At 41.3% G+C, this 19,225-nt stretch overlaps 2 protein-coding genes across 5 annotated transcripts in view; one reads left to right on the forward strand and one right to left on the reverse strand.

Moving 5' to 3' along the window:
• The window catches only part of DIP2C (disco interacting protein 2 homolog C), an 840,898-nt gene that overhangs the window by 555,868 nt on the left and 265,805 nt on the right, over nt 1-19,225 (reverse strand). The window lies entirely within an intron of this gene.
• WDR37 (WD repeat domain 37) overlaps nt 1-19,225 on the forward strand; it is a 74,859-nt gene that overhangs the window by 1,144 nt on the left and 54,490 nt on the right. For 3 of the 4 annotated variants that reach the window (XM_050805469.1, XM_050805468.1, XM_050805467.1), the window contains exon 2: nt 14,809-14,986. In XM_050805469.1, coding sequence (XP_050661426.1) covers nt 14,849-14,986 — 138 coding nt within the window. In that variant the 5' untranslated portion in view covers nt 14,809-14,848. Of the gene's footprint in view, nt 1-14,808; nt 14,987-15,012; nt 17,334-19,225 lie in introns of those variants that run through there. The other variant, XM_050805470.1, reaches the window with a different exon arrangement.

Below are 19,225 nucleotides of genomic sequence, written 5' to 3' on the forward strand. Positions count from 1 at the left end.
TTCGGCCTGGGCATCCCGGGGAAGTGCGTCTCCAGGGAAGCACTTGGGAGGCCCTTCGCAGAGGAGAATGGCTTTCCTTCTATCCAGAGAGTGGGGATGGTCAACTTCAAGAAGGGTGGTGAGTGCAGAGTGGCGGATGCTGAAGTGATTAACACAGCGCCATGATATTGTTCCTCTTTTGAAGACTTCCTTTTCCTTCCTTTCCCCCTGTAAGCAGCCACCGCTGGAGGGAAACATTATTTTAAGACAGCTGTTCACCGGAATAACACAAGAGCAACAATAATGTACTCATTTACTAAACAAAGTTGAATAAATAAAATTCTTCAGGTTGTGAGCGAAAATATCTTAAGGTCTGCCAGGTTTTTAGAGATTTTGTCATTTATCTTAAACGGTAAAACATTTGTCCCTTGAAGCTGATACCATTGTAGAAAAGTGTTAATTGCTTAGAAGTTTCATTTATTGACCTTCAAGTGTTTTTCTCTTAAATTCAGTATGTTGGCCTGTGAGTTGCGGTCATAAAAGTATTGCAGGAATTGTTTACCTCTGAATGAGAAAGCTCAAGATAGTTATATCTCCAGGATCTTTCTTCCTCTTCTGAACTTCCCCCAACCCCAGCACACACGCACATTGTTCTGGTTACTTTCCTGATCAAATTCGAGTCTTTCAAAATAGCTTTTGAAATGTCCCAGGAGTTGAACACGGTATCTAAATATGAACTGACCAATGTGGAACAAATGGAGTTGTCTGTTATCCCCTGGGTTTGGACGCTGCCTTTCTATTGATACTGCTCACAGGAGACAGACTAGGGACTCGTGTACACCAGCCACGTCTCATAACAGCAGCGTGACCTTGGGGAGGCCTTCCTAAGTTCCCACTTCCTGTTCTCTAACATGGTGTTCATATCAGCCTCATTTTGTTATTGGGAAGGTTATGTTATGTAATATATGCCAGCCATTCTTGCAAAGTGCTGTATATGGGAGATCTTGAGTGAGTGTGTTTCCCTTCTCCTCTTCTTGGGTAGCTATGTTAGACTGTTCACTTTGGGCGTTTGCCCTGAACTAAAATCCCTAAGACCCTTTCCCCGAGGTGAAACTAAGAGTTTTCTTATTTATCTTGTCTTATTTTTTCAGGGAAAAGATTTTACATCTGTTGAATTTCATCCTTGGTTTAAACTTGTTCTTTTAACTACTGAGATCTTTTGAAAATCTTGATGGCTATTTATCCAATTAATGATATTTCCTAATTCATTGTCATCCACAGAATTGATGGCATATGTATTCCGTGCCTTCATTTCGTCAATGACAAAACATTTTAAGCAGGTTAATTCTGATGACAGATTTCTGAGGTTGCCTATAGAGACCATTCTCTTCCGCGATATTGCTCAGAAGTTGAATTTGGTGTCTCAGCCCACTAGGAATTCATCTAACAGTGTTATTATGATAAAATGTTACTACAAACTTGATTAACTTCTGGTGGAAATTCCATCACATTTTATTCAATTTTCAATTTATTTCTCCAATTTATTTTTAATGCCATGTGGAAATTATATTCCTTAACCATTTTGCATTTGATTAACATTTATGAAATTAACCATTTAAGCAAGTGTTTTTGCTTCGTTGAAAGAAAAATGTTTAAAATCCTACTGGATATGAAACTGAAAGTAATGTTTTGTGTTTTTTTGTTTCAAATGAAAATGTAAATTAAGAATTCGTTGGCAGGGCATGGTGGCTCACACCTGTAATCCCAGCACTTTGAGAGGCCGAGGCGGGTGGATCACTTGAGGTCAGCAGTTCAAGACCACCCTCGCCAACATGGTGAAGCCCCGTCTCTACTAAAAATGCAAAAATCAGCTGGGCCTGGTGGTGAGCACTTGTAATCCCAGCTACTCGGGAGGCTGGGGCAGGAGAATCACTTGAACTCAGAAGGCAGAGGTTGTGGTAAGGCGAGATAACGTCACTGCACTCCAGCCTGGGTGACAGAGTGAGACTCTGTCTCAAAAAAAAAAAAAAAAAAAGAAAGGAAAAAAATATATAGAAAAGAATCTATTGAGAAAGAGCAGAAAGCTAAGTGTGTATTGATGCTATTTAATATTACAGCATTTCTGTCTCCCAGGCTGGAGTGCAGTGGCATGATCTCAGCTCACTGCAGCCTCCACCTCCCAGGGTGGAACAATTCTCGTGCCTCAGCCTCCCGGGTAGTTGGGAGGCGTGTACCATCACGCCCAGCTGATTTTTGTATTTTAGTAGAGAAGGGGTTGCACCATGTTGGCCAGGCTGGTCTTGAACTCAGGTGATCCACCTGCCTCAGCCTCCCAAAGGGTTGGGATTACAGGCGTGAGCCACCATGCCTGGCCCAATATTACAGCATTTCTAAAGATGAGGAATTTAGCCTGCTAACACAAAATGTGTTTATGGGTTTCATTAATTTGTTGAATGTTTGACCAGTGCCTGCTTTGTGGAGAGCACTGTGCTGCATCAAAGCTGTGTGCCTATTGTTTCTGACTGCTTACAAACAGTAGGGGTATATTACGTACATGGCATGGCAACATATACTAGGGGCAGATGATTTGGACAGACTGTAAATCAGTTAAGAGTTCAGAAGGAGAGTTTATTCTGTTAAATCCATGGTAGGATAAAGAGATTGAATTTTTAGAAGGGACTATTTATAGTTTCTTGAAAATAATGTTTTATTAAAAACCAGAAGAACATTTAATCTACATAAGCCTTCTTTTTAATATGGTAATCTGCCCAATAATATTGGGTAAATGTCAATATTTTGAAGGAAAATAATTACGTTTTGGAATCTCAGGTTTCTCTCTGTTTATATTTAGGTAAAACAGTGCATAGAGGTTAAAGGTGGTTATATTTGGAGTGAAGAAGTGTGTTTTTTCTCTTTACATTCTATAATCAGTTTATTAGTGTTTAGTCTGTTAAATACAATTGGATGCCACATAACAAATGATGTTTTGGTCAACAACAGACCTCATGTAAGATGGTGGTACCATAAGATTGTAATACTCTATTTTTACTGTACCTTTTCTATGTGTAGTTATGTTTAGATACACAAATAGATACCATTGTGTTATAGTTGCTTGCAGTATTCAATACGGTAACATGCTGTGCAGGGTTGTAGGCTAGGAGCAGCAGGCTCAGCCATCTAGCCTAGGTGTGGAGTAGGCTGTACATCTAGCTTTGTGTAAGTATACTCTGATGTTCCCACAGTGACGAAATCACCTAACGACACATCTCTTAGAACCTGTCCCTATCCTTAAGTGATGATATGACTGTATTGAAAGGCTCTTAATTGGATTTGAGAACTCTGTCTCATAGGGATGTTATGAGGATTAGTGACTCTTTGTATTTATTGATCCATTTAAGCCTTACAGCAATTATTTGTAGTAGCTCTTCAGCCTCTGGTAGATCTGCCAGTCCACCAACTTTCTTCCAGTATCTCTCCATTAATTCTTTCTGTTTTCACTTCCCTTGTCTATTTTAGATCCATGGTATACCATTTAAGTAGTTGTTTTACAAACACCTGCCACTTCCTTGCCCCTCTTCCCATGATACCAACCTGAAAACCCCCTAAACTGGTTATTAAACATTTAAATAAGATTTTTGCTACTACCGGTTGAGCATCCTAATCCAAAAATTCAAAATCCATAGTGCTCCAAAATCCAAACCTTTTTGAGTGCTAACACGACACAAGTGGAAATTTCCACACCTCACTTTGTGACAGACAGGTTGTAGTTAAAATGTGGGTTTGCAACATAGTTTATTCAGGATCCCCTAGGGCAAAATAAAATTACCTTCAGGGGGCCTGGCGTGGTGGCTCACGCATGTAATCCCAGCACTTTGGGAGGCCGAGCTGGGTAGACCACTTGAGGCCAGGAGTTCGAAACCAGCCTTGCCAACATGGGAAACCCCCTCTCTCCTAAAAATACAAAAATTAGCTGGGCATGGTGTTGGGTGCCTGTAATTCCAGCTACTTGGGAGGCTGAGGCAGGATAATTGCTTGATCCCGGGAGACGGAGGTTGCAGTGAACCGAGATTGTGCCACCGTACTCCATCCTGGGCTACAGTGGAGACTCCATCTCAAAAAAAAAAAAAAAAATTACCTTCAGGCTATTTGCATGAGGTATATATGAAACATAAATGAACTTTGTGTTTCGCCTTGGGTCCCATCCCTAGGATATCTCATTATGTATATGTGGATATTCCAAAATCTGAAAGCGTCTGAATTCTGAAACACTTCTGGTCTTGAGCTTTTTTTTTGGTGGGGGGCCAAGGACTGAGTTTCCATGGAGGATCTGGTGTGAAAGGAAAGAAGTAGTGATAGGACCAGTACAGACGCTGGGAAAAAATGTGGAGGGTGTGAATACAGAGACGATAAGATTACTGCAGTATGAAAAAGTCTGTATTTGGTGCCAAGTTCCATGGAGATGATTATAGGAAATGCATACATTTGGTTGCAGTTGATCAGCAGAAAAAGATTGCGAGCGGTATTGATTATTTTGTGAAGTGGCGAAGAAAGCAAGCTAAACCAAAGAGAACACCATGTAACTTATGGAGAGGCTGGAAAACCCAGTGAGATAAAATAAGTGATCCAAAACTTATAATTTTGATGAGAAAGGAGAGTTGATATTATAATCTCTGCATTTTTGGTAACCAGCTTGTAGAATGTCTGGAATGCAGAGGAATGTTTCTACAGATGAAGTTCTTAAGAGAGGGAAGGGAAACCCTTTGCTGGTTTTATTTGCTTCATTTAACTGAAGACAAAGTCTCCCTTGTTCTCTGAGGCCGTATCAGGACAGCTTTCACAGGCTTTTGATGTGGTTTCTTTTTTTCCTTTACAAAACATACTCTATAAACTACAAAGTAACTGTGTTTTATGTTGTAAAGCAAGACTTGCTTTCTTCTGCTTTAAAAATAGGCCTACACATATGCAATTTCAGAATAAAAGATGATTCTTGACTTTGTGCTTGCAGAAAGATGGAGACTTATTTTTCCTTATTCCTCCCACTATGTACATCTAAAAACACTGGCCATATATAAAACAAATGTAAGAGTGGGCCGGGTGCAGTGGCTCACGCCTGTAATCCCAGCACTTTGGGTGGCTGAGGCAGGCGGATCACAAGGTCAGGAGTTCGGGACCAACCTGGCCAATATGGTGAAACCCCGTCTCCACTGAAAATACAGTAGTTAACCAGGTGTGCTGGTGGGTGCCTGTAGTCCCAGCTACTCGGGAAGCTGAGGCAGGAGAATTGCTTGAACCTAGCAGACAGAGGTTGCAGTGAGCCGAGATTGTGCGCCACTGCACTCCAGCCTAGAGAATAGAGCAAGACGCTGTCAAAAAAAAAAAAAAAGACTGAAAGATGGAGAAAAGAAAGTAGGCTTGCTTCGTACATTGGGACCACAGAAATGACACGAAACTTAGTTCTCTGGGTTTTCTTTTTGCCTCATGTATCTCACACGTTGTGCTGGATAAGCTAGCAGTGCAGGTATAAAAGGGCTCAGACAAAACAAGGCCCAAGAAAAGCCTGCTGTCTGGCTGAAAGACCAGGAAAGGGGCAGCCTACGTAGCGGAGAACTTTTCAACGGTGAGTGCTTTCCTCCAGCTAAATACCGTAGGAAACACTGCAGCACCACCCTCACCCTGCTAATCAGAGGCTGGGCAGGTACTTCAGATTCCTACTCATGACAAGCTGGGATGAGATGCTCCTCTCTGCAGGGTTGCTGTCAGAGAAGGCTGGCTGAGGAGTTGGGGTTTTACTTCTGGGTGGTGACAGAGCACAGCCTCCTTCCTGCTAGGATGTCATAAGAGGGACCTTGCAAAACTCAAGAACTTTACTGCTGCCCTGTGGTCATGAGGCCACCCCTCCGTGGTGTGGGGGAGACTGTGTAGGGAGCAGCAGGAGGCAGCCCTGATTCAGCCTTGGTGGTGGGAGTGGAGGTTTGGGAGGAGGCTGAACTTCCCTTCTCATGCAGGGGTCCGTGGAGGCTGAGTGGGAATCTCAACTTCCACCTCACTGTCCACATCCACCTGGCAGAGGCCTGCTCTAACAGAAGACTTACATCAGATCCTGAGTCTGATGTCAGGATTTCAATGGAAAATCGCGTAAAGTATAAAAATCTTACTTTCCTCTATGCTGCTTTACCTTCCCCATTTATAACGTAATCATAAATATTTCCTCCATATACACTGAGAACCACACCACAGTTATGGAAAAACCTCACCACACTCATAGGAAAATATCAGCCTGAATAAGAAAAGACCACTGATGCCAACGTAGAGATGACACAGACTTTAGAATTATTTAACAAGGACCTTAAAGCAGCGATCGTAAAAATGTTTCAATAACCAATTAACATTCGAGACAAATGACAAATAGCCTCAGGAAGAAAATACAGGATGTAAAAAAGAAACACAACATTTTAGAAGGGAAAAATAGAATATGTGAAATAAATTCCGTGGATGCCTCAGCAGCAGAAAGGAGAGGAAAGACAAAAGAAGCTGTCAGTTTGAAGACAGAACAACCGAAGTTACCCAGTCTGAACAGCAGAGAGAAAGTAGACTGGAAAAAAGTGAGCAGAGCCTCAGGGGCCGTGGGACTTTAACAGAAGATGCAATATTTGTGTTGTCAGAGGTCTAGAAAGAGGACAGGGTGGGGGGATGTGGAGGTAGGGGAACGTGTCTGAAGAAATCACTGCTGTATGTTTCCTAAATTTGGCAAGCCATACGCCTTCAGACTCAAGAAGCAGCATAAGCCCAAAGAAGATAAACACAAAGATGCTAAGACACATCCAGGCAAACTTCTGAAAACTGAAGACAGAAGAGTGGTAAGAGAGATACCACTTGACCTGTAGTGGGAAACAATTTGAGTGACAATGGATCTTTTTTTTTTTTTTTTTTTTTTTGATATGGAGTCTTGCTCTGTCACCCAGGCTGGAGTGCAGTGGTGTGATCTCAGCTCACTACAACCTCTGCCTCCCAGGTTCAAGCAGTTCTCCTGCCCCAGCCTCCCAAGCAGCTGGGACTACAGGCAACGCCACACCACCCCTGGCTAGTTTTGTATTTTTAGTAGAGACGGGGTTTCACTATGCTAGCCAGGCTGGTCTTGAACTCCTGACCTCAGGTGATCTGCCCGCCTCGGCTTCCCCCACGCCTGCTGGGATTACAGTCGTGAGCCACCGTGCCTGGCCTGACAGTGGATCTTGTGGAGGGCATAAGGAAGTGGCAGGACATTTTTCAGGTGCTGAAGGAAAAGGACTATCAACTCAGAAATTTATATCAAGTGAAAATTTCCTTCACATGATTTATCTCCAGCTGATCTACTCTGTGAAAATAACAAGTAAAGGAAATTCTCTAAACTGAAAGGAAATGATAAAAGAAATGTGGGAACATCAGGAGGGAAGATCAAACAATGGACAGCAAAAATATCGATCGATTCAGCATTCATTTATTTTCTAAATTACGTTTAGAATTTGAAGCATAACTGTGGTGTGGTTCTCAGTGTATGTGGAGGATATATTTATGATTACGTTATAAATGGGGAAAGGTAAGCATAGAGGAAAGTAAGGTTTTATAATTTATGTGAACTGGTAAAATGTTGATAATCAGTAGACTACAATAAGTTGTAAATGTATAATGTAAAACCTAGAGCTACCACTAAAAAAGTTATACAAAAGAGGCAAACTCAGAAATACTGTAGGTAAATAAATATGAAATTATAAAAAATGTTTACCCTAGAAGAAGGCAGGAAAAGAAGGCAAAGGAGAGAAGAGAGGGAGAGAGAATGAATGATACACCATGCAAAGTGCAGTTTATTTTGTGGCTGCAAGGTTGGATCAATATTTGAAAGTCATCAGTGTAATTGGTCCTGTCAGTAGGTCAAAAAAGAAAAGCTACTCGGAAAAAACATGATAGAATTCAGCACTCATTTGTGAAAGAAACCCAGAAAATAAATGATAGAGGGAAACGTTTTCAATTTGATAAACAGCATCTACAAAAAAATCTACAGCTAGCATCAAACTTAATGGTGAATAACACTATTTTCACCCAGATATTCAGGGCAAAGCAAGGATGTTTGCTGTCACTATAGTAATTTAAGATAGTACTGGGATTTGTAGCCAAATCAATAAGGTACTAAAAGGAAACAGAAGGCTTACAAACCACAAAGGAAGAAATAAAACTGTCCTTTTTTTTTTTAGATGACATAATAGTTGACATAGAAAATCCCAAGGAATCCACAAAAAATCCTGAAATTTAAGTAAGTTCAGCAAGAACGTACACGTTTAATACATAAAATCCAGTTGTATTTATACTAGCAGTTAACATGTGGAAACCAAAATAAAAATGCAGTAGCATTTAAACTTACACACAAAAAAGAGAGACGTTAGTGTAAAATGGAGAAGATACATAGGACTTTTGTTTTGTTTTGTTTTGTTTTGTTTTGTTTTGAGAGGGAGTCTCGCTCTGTCGCCCAGGCTGGAGTGCAGTGGATGGATCTCAGCTCACTGCAAGCTCCGCCCTCCGGGTTCCTGCCATTCTCCTGCCTCAGCTTCCCGAGTAGCTGGGACTACAGGCGCCGCCACCTCGCCCGGCTAAGTTTTTGTATTTTTTAGTAGAGACGGGGTTTCACCGTGTTAGCCAGGATGGTCTCGATCTCCTGATCTCGTGATCCGCCCGCCTCTGCCTCCCAAAGTGCTTAGATTACGGGGGTGAGCCACTGCGTCCGGCCCGATACTAGGACTTTTATGCAGAAAAAACCTTGGCATTGAGGAAAGTAAGATCTTAATAAATACTGTATTCATAGATTAAAACACTCAATAAATATACCATTTCTCCCCAGATTGATGTACAGATTTAACACAATTCCTATCAAGATCCCAGCACGATTTTTGTAGATATGTAAAAGATTATTCTAAAATGTAAAAGAACAAAGGACTAGAACAGCTATAACAAAATGGAGAAAGATTTAATAGGAATCACTGTAACTGATTTTAAGACTTATACAGAACAATAATAGAAAGTGCTTCTATTAGTCTATTTTCATACTGCTGATAAAGACATACCTGAGATTGGGCAATTTACAAAGGAAAGAGGTTTATTGGACTTACAGTTCCACATGGCTGGGGAGGTCTCACAATCATGGCAGAAGGCAAGGCGGAGTGAGTCAGGGAGGAGTGAGTCACATCCTAACTGGATGGCGGCAGGCAGAGAGGGAGAGCTTGTGCAGGAAAACTCCCCCTTACAGAACCGTCAGATCTGGTGAGACTTACTCACTATCACGAGAACAGCACGGGAAAGACCTGCCCCTCCATGATTCAGTTACCTCCCACTGGGTCCTTCCCACAACACATGGGAATTCAAGATGAGATTTAGATGGGGACACAGCCAAACCATGTCACTGCTGTTGGTGGAAGGATAAATATGTAGGTCAGTGAAACGAATAGAGAACCAAGAAAACCCCATACAAATATAGCGAGTTGATTTTTTGACAAAGGTCCAAAGCAGTTCAATCTAGGATGGATCATCTTCAACAAATGGGGCTGGGATAACTGGATACACAGGTGAAAACAAACAACAAAAAAACATTGACTTAAATTTTACACCTTATAAAAAGGTAAGTACCATATAGGTAATAAATTTAGATGTGAAACAGAAAACTATAAAAAATTCAGGAGAAAACAGGAGAAAATTTTTGGCCCCTAGGGATTCATGAAAAGTTCTTATCATGACTTTAAAAGTGTGATGCGTAGAAAAAAAATTATCAAAATTAAAGAGGTGTTGTGTTGTGAAAAACTCTGTTAGAATGAAAAGCAACAGATTGGGAGAAATGATTTGCAGTTTAACCTATGTGACATATAATTCGTACTATAGAGTATAAAGAACTCTTAAATCTCAACACTAAAAAACCCAAATAATACTATTAGAAAATGGGAGTGAAGAGGCACCTCACTGAGGAGGATATGTGGATGACAAGCACGTGAAAAGATAGTGTCACTAGCCATCAGGGAAATGTAAATTAAGACCACAGTGAGATACTACACAGCTAACGGAACAGCTAAATAAAAAAATAGTGACACAGGGATGCCTGCACTTGCGGGTTTACACAGCACTGTTCGCAATAGCAAAGGTGTGGAATCAACCTGAGTGCCCATTGACGGATGACTACATAAAATGTGCACACACACACACTCTGCAATACCATTCAGCCCTAAGAAGAATGAAATCATGCCATTCACAGCAACATGGATAGAACCAGAGGCCATTATTTTAAGTGAAATAAGCCAGGCACAAAAAGTTATGTTCTCACTTACGTGTGGGAGCTAAAAAATGTGAACATATAGAGGTAAACAGTAGAAAAATAGATAATAGAGACTGGGAAGGTTGAGTTGGGGGAGGAGGGAGGCTAGGGAGAAGAGAGTTAAAAGGTACAAACATACAGTGTGATAGAGGGAATACATTCAGAGTAGGGTGAGTGTCCTTAAGAAAATAGTATTTTAGGCTAGGTGCGGTGGCTCACGCCTGTAATCCCAGCACTTTGGGAGGCTGAGGCAGGTGGATCATGAGGTTAGGAGATGGAGACCATCCTGGTTAACATGGTGAAACCCCATCTCTACTAAAAATACAAAAAATTAGCCGGGCATGGTGGTGGACGCCTGTAATCCCAGCTACTGGGGAGGCTGAGGCAGGAGAATGGCCTGAACCCAGGAGGCGGAGCTTGTAGTGAGCCCAGATCGCGCCACTGCACTCCAGCCTGGGCGACAGAGGGAGATTCCGTCTCAAAAAAAAAAAAAAAAAAACAAACAGTATTTACTGGGGTGGTGGACCCCCTAAATTGCTTGTCTTGATGACTATGCGTTATATACATGGCACAAAATTTCTCATATATGACATAAACTTGCATAAAAAAGTAGTGACAATACCAAATGCTGCTGAGGATGTAGATAACTGAATCTCTCATGTGTTGTTGATGGGAATGTAGAATGAAACAGCCACCCTGGAAAATACTGATAGTTTGACACTTTCTTGGAAAAAAACCACAAAAACTAAACATGATTAAACATAAGCAATTCTGTTTCCAGGTATGCCCAAGAGAAATAAAAGTATCTACATATAACAAACTTGTGCATTAACATTCATAATAACCTAAAAAATGAAAACAACCAAATGTCTATCAGTTGTATTTAGCAATGAAAGGGAATACATTACCACTATGCTACAACACAGATGGACTTTGAAATCATTGTCCTAACTGAAAGAAGCCAGTTGTAATAGACCAGAGCGTATATTGTATGATTTCATTTTTATGAAATGGCCGGAACAGGCAGATTCATATGGAGAGAAAGTAAATTAGTGGTTGTCTAGGGCTAGCTGGGATGTGGGTGGGAGGAATGATGAGTGAAGGCAAATGGGTGTGGGGTTTCTTTTTGGGGTGATAAAAATGTACAGTTGATTGTGGTAATGATTGCACAACTTCCTGAATATACTGAGTCATTAATAGGTGTCTTACATTGGTGTGTGAATCATATATCAAGATTTCTTTTAAAGCTAAATATACATTTACCCTGTGACTGAGCACCCTTATCCTTGGGCCGTTTATCCAAAAGAAATGAGAACTTAGGTTCACATAAAACCCTGTATATTATTGTTCATGGCAACTTTATTAGTAATAGTAAAAAAATGGAAAGTATATATAAATATGTGTATATATGTATATATATTTTGCATCAGGTGAATGGTTAAACAAATGGTTAATGGTTAAATGTCCATACTGTGGATGCTAGCTAGTAATAAAAAGGAAGAAACTTGATACATGCAGAAAATTGGTTGGATCGTAGCCATTAAATTGAGTGGAAAAAATCTCAAAAAGGGTGCATACTCTTTGATCATATTTATGTAACATTCTCAAAATGACAAAGTTGTAGAGTTGGGTACAGATTAATGGTTATCAGGAGTCGAGGGATGGTGCCAGGGAGTTGGAGTAACTAGTGGGTGATCTGTATGGTGAGGGGAGTGTTTCGTATCTTGAACATGTGGCACCTAAAGGAATTTATGTATGTAACAGAGTGACAACTATACACACATTATACTAATGTCATTTTGTTGGTTTAATGAAATTAACAAATTGTACTGTAATGATGTAAGATCTAACCACTGGGGAAATAGGGACCATCTTTGCAACTTTCTGTGAATCTGCAGTTATGTCAAAATAAAAAGTTGAGGCCAGGCACGATAGCTCAGATCTGTAATCCCAGCACTTTGGGAGGCCGAGGTGGGTGGATCACCTGAGGTCAGGAGTTTGACCAGTTTGCCAACCTGGTCAACATGGCAAAACCCTGTCTCTACTAAAAATACAAAAATTAGCTGGGCATGGTGGTGCATGCCTATAGTCCCAGTTACTCAGGAGGCTGAGGCACGAGGGTCTTGCTTGAAACTGGGGGATGGAGGTTGCAGAGAGCCGAGATCACACCACTGCACCCCAGCCTAGGAGACAGAGCAAGACTCCGTCTCAAAAAAAAAAAAAAAAGTGGAAACTTCATAACTCACATGACTGTTTTGGTTGAGAGTTACTAGAAGCTTGTGATTAAAGCTTTTAAAAACTGTCCTAAATAATAGGCAAGCTGTCTTCCAGGTTTCTAACATTTTTGGGTTATGCTTGGCTTTTAAAGAGGTTTTCGTAACAAAATTTATATATGAGAGTTCTGCATAGTATGTAAGAAACAGGAAACAAAGCTAAACTGTATATACTCATATTCATATTTAGAAATATTTAGAAGAGATACTTAGAAAAACGACTTCCTTGAATTCCAAGGTTAAATATGTTGATTTCTACTATTTTATTTATAATATTAAAAATAATCTAAATGAAGTAAATTTTTATAAGTGACAGTATTTTCTCTTAGAAAAATATTTTCAGACTTGGTATTTAGGATTATAATTAGAATGCTTAATAAGCTGAACAGGAAAGATCTTGTTTATGTTATTAATAACCTTTATGGAAGACACTCTAAATTTTTTGTGAATACATTTCATCTCTGTTAAGATACTCTCCTTGGCTGGGCGTGGTGGCTCAAGCCTGTAATCCCAGCACTTTGGGAGGCCGAGGTGGGTAGATCACGAGGTCAGGAGTTTGAGACCAGCCCGGCCAATGTGGTGAAACCCTGTCTCTACTAAAAACACAAAAATAACCAGGCGTGGTGGTGGGCGCCTGTAATCACAGCTACTCAGGAGGCTGAGGCAGGAGAATTGCTTGAACCCGGGAGGCTGAGGTTGTATTGAACCAGAGATTGCGCCATTGCACTCCAACCTGGCGACGGAGCGAGACTCTGACTCAAAAAAAAAAAAAAACAAAACTCTCCTTTATGTTTAGATAAACTTATTTTTCAAAACAGGCTGACTTGTTTAAAAAGAAGGGCATGCTAGTGATTTTAAAATATTGTAGAAAAGGAATCATTCTATAACAAAGTAAGGAGGTGTTAGGGCTATTGAGTAAGTGAGAGCCATTTGGAAGGAAAGGAATAGCATTTCAGGGATGTGTGTCTGCACCTGGTAATGTCGAGGGAGTTGATTATGAAGAGGGCTGGACACACCAGAAGTAAGGTCTTGCCTTGAGGCACAGAGCTATTGCTGTTGCGTAAGTCACCAGTGTAACCGTCTACTTGGAATTTAGATGTTTACATAGGCCTTATGTGTATTTTAAAGGTTAGAATATTTTTCCATTATGCTGATATATTCATTTAATAGAACCTTCTGCTACTCTTGGGACTTGGGCCAGTCTTTTCTGTAAATGAAGATGATGGAGGCATGTTGGCTTCAGGGAAATTGTGGGTGTGTCCTGCTTTGCTTTTAGCTGCACGTGGGGCAGGCATTCTGTGACAGTGAGGTGCTGAGCTGGCCTGACTATAGGATTGTGTTCATGGGAGGAGGGATCAGTAATAGCAGAAAATCAGCAGGTAATGTTCAAAATAGTAAAATCTGTAGTCGAAGAAAGAAGATATGTATGTAAATATATTACCTAAGATTATAGTAAGTAACGTAGTGATATAATTGGGAGGAAGGATGGATAATAACAGGAAATGAGTAGAAAATGCCCAAAGTGGGTAAATCATAATGTTTATGTTAGAGATTTGAATAACTTAATCACATGTGGTTAGTTTGAATTGCGATATGCTGTAAATATACACGCTGAATTTCAAAGAGGTAATCATAAAATATCCCATTGTTTTTTATGTTGACTATAAAATATTTTAAACATTGGGTTAAGCAAATCATTAAAAGGAATTTCATATGCTTTTATTTTAAAAAATGTGGACACTGGAAAATTTATATCCATGGCTTGCATTGTATCCCTATTGGACGGCATGTCTAGAATGTGTGGTCTAGAATACGCAGTTAACATTGGTTCCCTCGGGGGAGTAGACCGTGCCTCTGTTGGACACCATGAGTCTAGAATGTGTGGTCTAGAATACGCAATTAACATTGGTTCCCTGGGGGGAGTAGACTATGCCTAGGGAATGTTGGGTAAAGGGAGAGCTATTTTTTTTTTTTTTTTTAAATTTTAAACTTCTTTTTTGCCATTTGATACTTAAGATGGTAATGAAATTTGATAAAGAAATTACCCCTTTAATAAAGGCTGTGGTCCCTACCTTAAAACATCTTAATTTGTCATATTCTAAATTATATAGTTAATGTTAATCATAGTAAGGAAGCTTGTAATTAGAAATCATCATTATCTTGTTCACTGTTTTTCTTTTGTTTCAACTCGCTATATCAGAAACACTGTTCTTTTCTTGCTGTTTTTAGCTTATTGCAGGAGTGACCAGGACACTACCTTCTAGAAGTAATGCCCACAGAAAGCGCAAGTTGTTCGACTGCTCGCCAAGCAAAACAGAAGCGCAAATCCCATAGCCTTTCTATACGAAGAACCAACAGCTCGGAGCAGGAGAGGACGGGACTGCCGAGAGACATGTTAGAAGGACAAGTAAGCTACAACTGATCAGGGCCTTATTGATTGATTGATTTTTGAGACGGAGTTTTGCTTTTGTTTCCCGGGCTGGAGTGCAATGGCATGATCTCCACTCACCGCAACCTCCACCTCCCAGGTTCAAGCGATTCTCCTGCCTCAGCCTCCTAAGTAGCTAGGATTACAGGCATGCGCCACCATGCCTGGCTGATTTTGTATTTTTAGTAGAGACGGGGTTTCACCATGTTGATCAGGCTGGTCTCGAACTCCCAACCTCAGGTGATCACCCACCTCGGCTTCCCAAAGTGCTAGGATTACAGGCTTGAGCCACCGGGCCCAGGATCAAGGTCTTATTTTAAAGATGGTGATTATGTCTGTAATGTTATAAAAGTAGGCAAATGTGTAAAGGTCTCCAAAGTGGAAAAGAGGTTTGGGTTACTAAAAAATGATCACTCCTCCCAAACTCCCCCAAAATAAACTCGTTAAAACTTCTGTCAAATACAACAGCATACACAGATGGGTTAGCATATGTATACTAGGTAATAACAAATCAAAGTAGGTATGAGAGTTTGGATTAGTTTTATTCTTTGTACAGCTTTGTGGACAGTACAATTCTGGGTTTTCTGTCTCTAATAGTCTCAAGAAAAGGAGAGTATCATATCCTTTTAATGATCTCTTTCTGTTCTCTGAAGAGTTTTTGGAATCAGATCTTTTAGTGACTTGACTTGGCTTTATCCTTGTCTCTGCTGCAGTGAGTAAATGTCATCCTTGGATTAAAATGAACTAATTATTTTTGATAAAGATAAGTTTTACTTATACTTTTTCTAGTTCGTTTATAGCTGATGAAATTCTGTCAGAATTTTTGAAGAGTATTATGAAGCCTAGACGCAGTATATGTTTTATTAAAATAAACTCTAGATATATCTAATATATGGTTATATATGTCTGTAACTGTATATAAACTTACAACCATTTCTTCACAATTGGAACACATTCATCAGCCATAATGCTGAGGAAGATAGGGCTTAAACCTGAGAAATTGGCTTCTGTGAATATTGGATCTTGTTAGAACCTTGTGGGTAACTTTATGCCAGGACTTTGAGGCCGGGACCTCTACACTGAATACAACAGTGTGAACCCGGAACTCAACATGATTGCTGCCACGAAGAGGATCTTCAACTCCAATTAGATGAATATGCGTTGAATAAATAAACCTGGTTTATTGAATATGAATAAATACCTGGTTCTAATTTCTATAAAAAATGATTACATTTTAACTTAGTGTTCAAAATAAAATTATAAAAATGGCTTTGGTATTCTTAGTGTATTACTTTGCTAGGACTCCCATAACAAAATGCCCCAGACTGGGCAGCTTAACAGACTGGGCAGCTTAAACAACAGACGTTTATAGTTTCTCCTAGTCCTTCCAGGCAGCTGGAAGTCTTAGATCAAGGTGTGGGCAGGGCTGGTTCCTCCTGAGGCCTCTGTCCGTGGCTTGCAGACACTGTCTTTTCCCTGTGTCCTCACAGAGTTGTCCCTCTGTGCGTGTCTGTGTCCTAGTCTCTTCTTACGAGGACCTGTCATACCGGAGGGTCCTCCTTTATGACCTCATTTTACTCACCACCTCTTTGAGGGCCCTGCTTCCAAACACAGTCGCATGCTGAGGTCCTGGACTTTTGGACCTCAGCATGGGATTTCTAGGGGACCCCGTTCAACACAGCACTTAGGAAACAGCAGAGCTGAGTGGCAGGACTCCTGTGGTGTTGGCAGTGTCTGTATCTGTATCTGTGCTGCCTGATGTGGGAACCACCAGTCACATGTGGCTACTGAGTGCTTGAAATTTGGCCAGTGTCCCGGGACATGAAATTTTAATTTTTAAAACTTTAATTACATTGAAATTTACATAGTCAGATGTGGCAAGTGGCTACCCTATTGGACAGTGTGAGTGAGCAGTCTCAGGTTTTCCTAATTTGTAGGTTCACGTACATTTCTAGCAGTGGAAACCCTGCCGCCCCCTCTGCTGGCATATTCTAGAGTTGTCCCCCGCCTGGGGTGAATGTGTTCTCCTCTGGGCCCTGAATGCCCATTCTCCTTTGTGACACAGCACAGGCGGTGACTGCATCTCATGGTAACCCTCACGAAGGTAGCTCAGAGGTCTCCAAGCTGCACGGCCTCGTCCTCTGCCCCACCTTCGGCCTCTGTGTCTCCCACGCTGGCTCCCTAGACAGAGCTCATTTGTTTAATGAGCAGTGATTTGGAGTGGGACCAGCCAGCATGTTCTGTGAGTGGCCAGCGTGAGGTGCTCTGCCTTCCCGCTGCGGTGGGCGGGAGAGAGCGGTGGTGTCTGCTGCACGCGTTTGGCATGGTAGGTGTGAGGGGCGATCTCAGAACGGAGGTGTTTGTTAACGTAGGAGTGGTCTCGTTCTAGACAGTGTAGAGCGATGCCCTTTCAGTTGTTGAGGAGCAGCAACATAGAAGAGAGGGCAGATGAGTCTGAGGGAGACATCGTGTTAGGTTTAACTTTATATGTCTCAGATTTGCCAGTCTGAAGTAGCTTAGAAAGCCAGGTTCTCGCAGGCACGGGAGGTCTGTCATTGCCGAGAGCTGCGACGTCCACATGCACACAGTGCTGGCTGCGGCCTGAAGAGCTGGCTGCTCCCTGCACGTGTGCCCCGTGGCTTTCAGGTGTGTGTTGGTGTCGATGTGATGAAAGAAATTCATTTAAAAGCTTTGCTGAGTCATAGCAGTGGTGTCTTGAGTTTTGTTAAGTGGTTCCGAAAATTCAACAACTCGTTTTAGAGTCCGTGAAATGGAATGGCATAGAAAGGGAGAACTGATGGAAAAGGTTGAAAGTCGTTGTGTAAGCGCGCTCTTCCTGGGCTCAAGTTGCCCTCTAGTGGGAAAGGCCTCATTGTGCTGTGCATTTAGTTTCTTGATTATAAAGTGAGGTTAATGCTGACTTCTCAGCTTACTTTTCCATAGCAATTCCTGTTTTTAAAAAATTATACTTTAAGTTCCGGGGTACATGTGCAGAACATGCAGGTTTGTTACATAGGTATACACGTGCCATGGTGGTTTGCTGCACTCATCAACCCATCACCTACATAAGGTATTTCTCCTAATGCTCTCCCTCCCCCAGCCCCCCACGCCCCGACAGGCCCTGGTGTATGATGTTCCCCTCCCTGTGTCCATGTGTTAGCAGTTACTTTTATATTAATATGCATTTAATATTCAAGTATATATGACATGATGTAATTAGTTGCTGAACAATATGAGCCTTAAAACATGACGGGTATAGATGAGTAGGGACTGATTCTGTAGGAGGAGATTGCCCTCGTGTAGGAGCCAGAAGGGCTTCTGAGAACGTGATATTCGTGGGGAGGGATATTCACAGAGAGGGAATGGGGCATGTGGAGGCCACAGGGCAGGGAAAATACTAATAGCGATTCTCAGTTCAGTGCAAGCTTATGTTTCGTAGTTACTGGAACTTCTATTTTTTTTTTTTTTGAGACGGAGCCTTGCTCTGTCATCCAGGCTGGAGAGCAGTAGTGTGACCTCGGCTCACTGCAACCTCTACCTCCCGGGTTTGAGCAATTCTCCTGCCTCAGCCTCCCAAATAGCTGGGATTACAGGCACCTGCCACTCCTGGCTAATTTTTGTATTTTTAGTAGGGAGTTTCACCATGTTGACGGGCTGGTCTCAAACCCCTGACCTCAGGTGATCTGCCCACCTTGGCCTCCCAAAGTGCTGGGGTTATAGGCGTGAGCCACCGTGCCTGGCTGGGACATCCTTTTTGATGGCCTAGTTTTAATTTTGATTGTTACATTTTCCTTCCTTTTTTTTCGTGTTCTTCATTGGTTTTAGAAGGATGTTTAGAGACTATAGTACCAATTCTGTAGATTCAGTATTTAAAGTAGTATATATATGTGTGTGTGTGTGTGTGTAGTTTGTGAAGTTTATGTGAGAAATCTGTGATAACTGTAAAACTCACATTGCTAAAATGCTGTCATTTTTCCTTAAAATTTCTGTCTTTTAAGTTAATCTCAGAAGGGTTTAATAAATATTGTGCATCTTTTTTAAAAGTTTACAACTCTGCAGGGCGTGGTGGCTCACACCTGTAATCCTAGCACTTTGGGAGTCCGAGGCGGGCAGATGACGAGGTCAGGAGAAGGAGACCATCCTGGCTAACACGGTGAAACCCCGTCTCTACTAAAATTACAAAAAATTAGCCGGGTGTGGTGGCAGGCGCCTGTAGTC

Source organism: Macaca thibetana, chromosome 9 (assembly GCF_024542745.1).
Source record: "Macaca thibetana thibetana isolate TM-01 chromosome 9, ASM2454274v1, whole genome shotgun sequence".
NCBI classification, from domain to species: Eukaryota; Metazoa; Chordata; class Mammalia; order Primates; family Cercopithecidae; genus Macaca; species Macaca thibetana.